At 39.4% G+C, this 7,500-nt stretch overlaps 1 protein-coding gene across 1 annotated transcript in view; it reads right to left on the bottom strand.

The window, feature by feature from the left end:
• The window catches only part of LOC122258476 (SEC14-like protein 2), a 42,190-nt gene that overhangs the window by 525 nt on the left and 34,165 nt on the right, over positions 1–7,500 (bottom strand). The window contains exons 4-10 of the mRNA XM_043024443.2: positions 5,357–5,474; positions 3,875–4,084; positions 3,068–3,148; positions 1,181–1,374; positions 820–980; positions 452–603; positions 1–205 (exon numbers count right to left, since the gene is read on the bottom strand). The exon at positions 1–205 is cut by the window's left edge and continues 525 nt beyond it. Coding sequence (XP_042880377.1) covers positions 123–205; positions 452–603; positions 820–980; positions 1,181–1,374; positions 3,068–3,148; positions 3,875–4,084; positions 5,357–5,474 — 999 coding nt within the window. The 3' untranslated portion in view covers positions 1–122. The remainder of the gene's footprint in view (positions 206–451; positions 604–819; positions 981–1,180; positions 1,375–3,067; positions 3,149–3,874; positions 4,085–5,356; positions 5,475–7,500) is intronic.

Here is a 7,500-nt window from a genome sequence, read left to right as displayed (position 1 = left end):
TTTAATTCCTATGTGGAACACACTCCTTATCAAATAAGGATTCTCCTTTTTGGCAATAACAAATTAGATGGTTTAGATTTACACTGATCAGCTCTTCTCTTTGAGGAGTACCATTGCACACTTCACGATGAGGCTTCCACATTAATTCTGTAAAGCACTTTCTTTGACCTCACATAGCTGAACTCGTTGTCAAATGTAACAACATCTGTTGAAAGAAATAAGTGTTACAACCTTTCTCAAAACAATGATCATCTATTACTGCAATTACTAGAAAAAATATATGGAACTCTGATCATATATCTCTGAAGAAATTAGTTTTAACCTCATGTAACATGCTTTCAATACTTTATAGTTAGTTACTGAGCTTCATATTTACAAATAATGCACATATTGTGCTACAAAAACAAATGATGCAAGAAATAATATATAATTATCATTTGATGCTACTTACAAGTCCCAGGTTCCATGCACACAAGAAAACCTTCTTCAGTCACAAGCTGTGAGTTGACTCTTTGCAGTGGCACAATCACCTCCTCTTCACCTTTCTTAATCTTGCGAGACACACCAAAGCCAATGTCAAAGTCTTCAGTTCTGAACTCCCATCTGAGAAAGAAGGTTGTACATTAGCCTCATTTCATGTCAACAATTTTCCCTTTAAAAGCTTATTCATCACTAGAATATTTTTACAGCAAACTATATGATACAAAATGCAATGGTAGTTTGAGCATCATGATCCCTTACAGCCTTATGATTCCTATCAAAGAAATCCATATTAAAAAATTGTTGACTGAAAGGTAATAAATACAACTCTATGCTTACTTCAGCCGTGATCCTGGCTTCTTAACTTCATACTTCAGTCGCTTTTTGCCTCCTTTGCTTAGTGTAACAGTGCACAGGTTCTCGTCATCATCCAGCTTGGAGAGGTTGCTCTTGCTGAGACTCAGATAGTATTTTGTAGGTACCTCACCTCCAAGACAGATCTGCAAAGAAGAAAGGCTTCACTGAAATGGATGAATAGACAGTGGGAACTAAGTCAATTGTCCAGATATCCACATACATACCCTTGTGCCGAGGGGTTAAAGACAATAAAACACCACTACATAGATAAAAGTCATGACGACTTCAGGGCAACATATATCCTTTCAACAAATGTAATTCCAGATCTAATGCACAAACTGACCACTGAAGGGCATTTTGGATCTCCATCAGGATCCACGCGGCTTCCACCCCAGTGTTGAGGTAGCTGGTCAGCCTCGATGTCTTTCAGGAGCGCTTCTTTCCAACCACTGTAGCCAAAGATGCGTATTTTCTTGAGTGTGACCTCATGAAGGAAGGGCTTGATCACTGCATATGCGAGTGTGAAGACCTTTGGGGCTGTTGGTGGGAGGTAAGATATTACTTCATTATCAAGGCATAACAGGTGTGTATGCGCGTGCACGTATGCATATTCATGTGCGTGTGAAAATAAACAGAGTGGTAATTTGCTTGCTTGAATAAAAACTATTAGCACATGTCATCAAGGGGTTCATTGCTTTGAAAACTAATCATAACACCTTAATTTTTAATCTAAAATCAATCATTGTGAATGGAATTGATCTCTTCTGATATCTTTAATACATTAATTGCATATTGCAAATTACACACTCTCAATATCAACAAGGTAAAAAACTTATTACCATCTCTGTAACCTAATTTCATCATGGATAAGCATTGATCACAATATTAAGTGACACTAATACTCAGATTCAAAATTTAATTTAATGTGACAAGCATTACAAGAATCATCATTATCGTCTGCATATCAGTGTTATAACCAACCCTGTCTTTGTAACAATATAAGAGAAAATAATACTGCTGAATAACAACAATCCTAATAACAATAATTCCATAATGCTTATTAAAATGATGATGCTAAAGCTGCTGTTGATGATGACATTTTAGCTAACTTCTTCTCCCTTTTTCTAAGTCTTTCTCTCTTCTTCTTCTTCTTCTTCTTCTTCTTCTTCTTCTTCTTCTTCTTCTTCTTCTTCTTCTTCTTCTTCTTCTTCTTCTTCTCCTTCTCCTTCTCCTTCTCCTTCTCCTTCTCCTTCTCCTTCTCCTTCTCCTTCTCCTTCTCCTTCTCCTTCTCCTTCTCCTTCTCCTTCTCCTTCTCCTTCTACGTCCCCTCCTTCTCCTTCTCTTTTTCTTTTTCTTTTTCTTCTCCTTCTCCTTCTCCTTCTCCTTCTCCTTCTCCTTCTCCTTCTCCTTCTCCTTCTCCTTCTCCTTCTCCTTCTCCTTCTCCTTCTCCTTCTCCTTCTCCTTCTCCTTCCACTTCCACTTCCACTTCCTCTTCCTTTTCTCCTTCTTCTTCCCCTTCCCCTTCCCCTTCCCCTTCTCCTTCCCTTTCCCCTCCTCCTTTCCCTTTCCTCTCCCCTTCTTCTCCTTCTCTTTCTCCTTCCCCTTCCTTTTCTGCTTCTCCTTTTCCTTCTGCTTCCCCTTCCCCTTCCCCTTCTCCTTCCCCTCCTTCTCCTTTCCCTTTCCTCTCCCCTTCTTCTCCTTCCCCTTCCCCTTCCTTTTCTCCTTCTCCTTCCCCTTCCCTTTCCCCTCCTTCTTTCCCTTTCCTCTCCCCTTCTTCTCCTTCTCCTTCTCCTTCTCCTTCCCTTTCCCCTTTCCCTTTCCTCTCCCCTTCTTCTCCTTCTCCTTCCCCTTCCCCTTCCTTTTCTCCTTCCCCTTCCTTTTCTCCTACCCCTTCCTTTATACCCTTACCCTTCCCCTTCCCCTTCCTCCTTTTTCTTCTCCTTCTCCTTCTCCTTCTCCTTCTTCTTTTCCTTCCCCTTCCTTTTCTCCTTCTCCTTCTCCTTCTCCTTCTCCTTCTTTTCCTTCTCCTTCTCCTTCTTTTCCTTCCCTTTCCTTTTCTCCTTCTCCTTCTTTTCCTTCCCCTTCCCTTTCCTCTCCCCTTCTTCTCCTTCCCCTTCCTTCTTTTTCTTTTCCTTCTCCTTTCCTTTCCTTTTCTCCTTCTCCTTCTTTTCCTTCCCCTTCCTCTGCCCCTTCCTTTTCTCCTTCCCCTTCCCCTACGAATAAAACTTACCATTGATGACATAAGCACACTTGAGCAGCTCAGGATAGTTTGCCTCATATAGCTGTACCAGTTGCAAGATTACATCCATTGCTGTTGAAAAAAAAAATCCATGTAAAACATTTTGCATAATAATTAATAAAAAATGCTAAAGTATAGGGATGACTGGTATCAATAAGAATCCTTTTGGAAAGACAATAAATAAGAATAGCTGCCACTCTTATTCTAAGCCAATAGGGCAAAGGGAAATGAATATGAAGAAATGAAATATCATTGACTTACTAGACTGGTATGTTTATTGCATATTGGGGAACATCTTGAGCACTTATTTTTTATCAGTTCTAAAAGTTTTTATTGTGAACTCTCTCTCTCTCTCTCTCTCTCTCTCTCTCTCTCTCTCTCTCTCTCTCTCTCTCTCTCTCTCCCCCCCTCTCTCTCTCTCTCTCTCTCTCTCTCCTCTCTCTCTCTCTCTCTCTCTCTCTCTCTCTCTCTCTCTCTCTCTCTCTCTCTCTCTCTCTCTCTCTCCTTCCTTCCTTCCTTCCTCCCCTGCTCTCGCAGGCACACACCTCCCCAACCCTCCACAAACACACACAGAATCACCCCCCACCCCCTTCTACACACACACACACACACATAGACACACACACACACGCACACACACACACACGCACACACACACAAACACACACACACACACACACACACAGACACCCACACACCCACACACCCATACACACACACACACACACACACACACACACACACACACACACACACACACACACACACACACACACACACACACACACGCACACCTACCCGGCTTCCAAGTCACGTGTCTCAGCGAGAAGTTTTCCAAGTCGAAGATGCAACACTGCTGCGTGACGGGATGGCCCAGGATCTGCGTCTGCTTCTCCATGTCTTTTCTCGAAGCTTCCAGAACGCGTATCGTGTACCGGACGTAGTCTCTCTTGCGGACGCTTGACAGAAGACCTCGCATGTCACACCCGCCATAGGGAATGATCCAGACTACGGGAATGAAGGAAATTAGTTTCGAAGTTGAGGTTCGTGGCGTGAGAATTCGTCAAAATGGCGGGCTGACTTCTCTACACTTGAAATGTTTACTATGCTGTAAAATGTTGGTGGCATGAGAATTCATCAAAATGGCGGGCTGATTTCCCTACACTTGAAATGTTTACTATGCTGTAAAATGTTGGTTTTGTTACGTTGCGACACGGGGAGAAGAGAATGTGAATAATAACTGTCTAAAGAAAATTAAACATACGACTCAAGTTCTGCCTTTCCCTGTCACATGTTTTTTCTCTCGGGGATTTTAGCTCAATGGTATTCTAGAAGACACCAAATCACAGACATGAAACATCCACGTGCCTTATTTACTTAATTTGTTTCCTATGCATCGTTAGTTTAACAAAGGTAAACATCAAACCTAGGAATATAAATATAAAACAAAATAAAACAAAACGATAAGACACTCACACTATCAATTAAGAAAAAAGAACATGAAATAAGATATATAATGACTCCCAGTGGAAAGTAACGGTAGAAAAATAACTAAAAAAAGCTAGACCTTTAAATGGAAAGTCTATGATACATATATACCGCCCACGGGTACATGGAGCTTTCGAAATGTCACTTTCCATTTTCTCAATATATTCTACGTTAAAATCGTGATCCTATTTCGTTTACAGAACGATGTTTACATATTCGCTGTTACTAATATTGTGTAAACTATAAACAAATATTTGAATTTTCTAAATGCATTTTTTTGGGGTGGGGGAGTAAATTCCCCATAAAGCCTAAATAAAATAAAGTCAAACTTATTTTTTTTTCTTCTAAAAATCTTAATTTCTAGATATCTTAACCAAACGCCTTATCCAAAAACCTTATCATCACCATCCCCCTCCCCCCCATCCGTAAATAATAACTATAATAACATAAATAGCAACAATAGAGATAATAATTATAATAACACTAATCATAATAATAGTAATAACAATTATATCAATAATGATAATAACAACACAAATAATAATAACAACACTAATAATAATTATAATAATAATAATAATAATAACAATAATAATAACAGTAATGACAACAACAACAATAATAATCACAAATATGCCAGTACTATAAGCCCATATAAAACTACAGTGCTAGAAAACCATTCAACAGACGACTCTCTCTCTCTCTCTCTCTCTCTCTCTCTCTCTCTCTCTCTCTCTCTCTCTCTCTCTCTCTCTCTCTCTCTCTCTCTCTCTCTCTCTCTCTCTCTCTCACCTGGTCGTCCCTCCTTGTCGTGCCCTGCCTGGCCAACCGGGTAGTACTTTTCCAAAACCTCTGGCGCCTCCCACTCCAACACCGTGTCCGCTTCCATGTCCTTCCGCCATTTCAGGCTCTGGAAAAGAAGAAATGGGAGTTGAGGAATGGCGTGTGATGGTGGTAGTAGTAGTAGTAGTAGTAGTAGTAGTAGTAGTAGTAGTAGTAGTAGTAGTAGTAGTAAGAGAAGTTGAGGATCGGAATTCTCGAAAGAAGAAGAGCGGGAGAAGAACTAAGATGGCAGCTAGTTACCTAAAATGAAGAATTAGTGGGAAATGATAAATGGTGTCAGAGCTTTTGGGAATTATTTATGAGTTGATGACTGATGAGTTGGAGTGTGAGAGTAATTGGTAAAAAGCAATTTAAAAGAACGTTGATGAGGAAAATGTGATGGGAAAAGATGGCTGGATGGCTGGATGGCTCGGTTAGGCTATGCGCAAGATGGCTGTCATGATAGATATGTAAAAGTATGGAAGCATTGAACATATATTTTTGAGTGTTATGGGGAGTTTTCGTTACTTAGACTCTGCAATCACTCTCTCCCTCTCCCTCTCCATCTCTCACTCCCTCTCCCTCTCCCTCTCCATCTCTCACTCCCTTTCCCTCCTTATCTCTCACTCCCTCTCCATCTCTCACTCCCTCTCTTGTTCCCATAGCAACAATATCGCGAACACCTAATCGTTATCATATCGTGTAATCTAAATGTAATTAACATTACACGGAGGCTTTATCTCCTCTATTAGATCTGTAAATTATATACATTCCTTTTCACGAGACGATTATCGCCGTCGCAATCAATTTTCTACCGTATTACCGTATTCGACTGATTTCAAAAGGCTTTTCCATGTACTCTTACCGTACTTTTCTAAATAATGGGATTTTTTTTTTTTTTTTTTTTTTTTGCCGATTCTCTAGTGTTCTGATGTTTGCACATGCACACACATGCATACACACACACACACACACACACACACACACACACACACACACACACACACACACACACACACACACACACACACACACGTATATATATATATATATATATATATATATATATATATATATATATATATATATATATATATATATATATACGTGTGTATATATATATATATATATATATATATATATATACGTATGTATGTATGTATGTATGTATATGTATATATCCACACCAGTTCAGCAATCTTAGTACAAACCGGCGTCAAACCACAAACAAACGAAAAAAAACACGTCATTAATCCCATAATAAGCATGGTAATCATTCACCATGAACCCCCAAAAAACGTAATGATGAAATCTGTATTGCGACCCGGATGTAAGTTGGTGTTCACTTGTCAACAGAACGTGCGTCGTGTGTACGAAAAGGTTCTTATTTTATGTGAGTGTAATGTAATTTCTTCCAGTGGTATCCATTCTGCTTTATATATTAGTAATGGCACAAAAAAAGAGAGGGTGAAAGTGTGAGGTTATTGAAATGTCCATCTGTTTTATATTTCAAGTGGTAAAACAGCAAAGCGACAGCCTTCTGACAGTTGTAATTAGCGTTTTAACCATCTGTTACGGTGATTAACAATCATCGTATATAAAGAACATCACGTACCTATTGCATAATACAGCATATATTAAATAAAAACAAAATTACTTGCAACTATCGGCCACGGTGCATAAGTTGAATTTACTTTTTCTCGCAAGATGTTTTAGTGAAGTCCTGGGGAGTGCACTCACACTTAAAACAATAATTTCCGTCAACAGACCTCATGGACAAGAAGATAATGGTAGCTCATTAAAGAATCAAAAATAATAATACGTTTTCTTCTCAACGCCAGGAGTGAAACGGACCGGACCGCTTCCTATAATTCTAGTCTCTACGGGAGGACGGGTAAACTCATCAATTTTGTACTAAGAAACGCAGCAAATACGTGAAACAATTAATTATACTCTTCACCAAGAGCAGACAGGATGACAAAACAAAAATGGTTTACCGTTACAGTATGGAGACATTATTCGATCGGCCTACCGTACTCGACAACCAATACCTATTATATAAATTCCGAACAGCTGTTTTGCTGAAATACGCTTTGCTAACCCATATGTATGTG

The sequence above is a fragment of the Penaeus japonicus genome, unplaced genomic scaffold, assembly GCF_977035675.1.
Source record: "Penaeus japonicus unplaced genomic scaffold, GWHDUDI00000001_assembly GWHDUDI00000003, whole genome shotgun sequence".
Lineage (NCBI taxonomy): Eukaryota > Metazoa > Arthropoda > Malacostraca > Decapoda > Penaeidae > Penaeus > Penaeus japonicus.
Note: the sequence above shows the minus strand (reverse complement) of the source record. Positions and strands in the feature narration are given on the sequence as shown.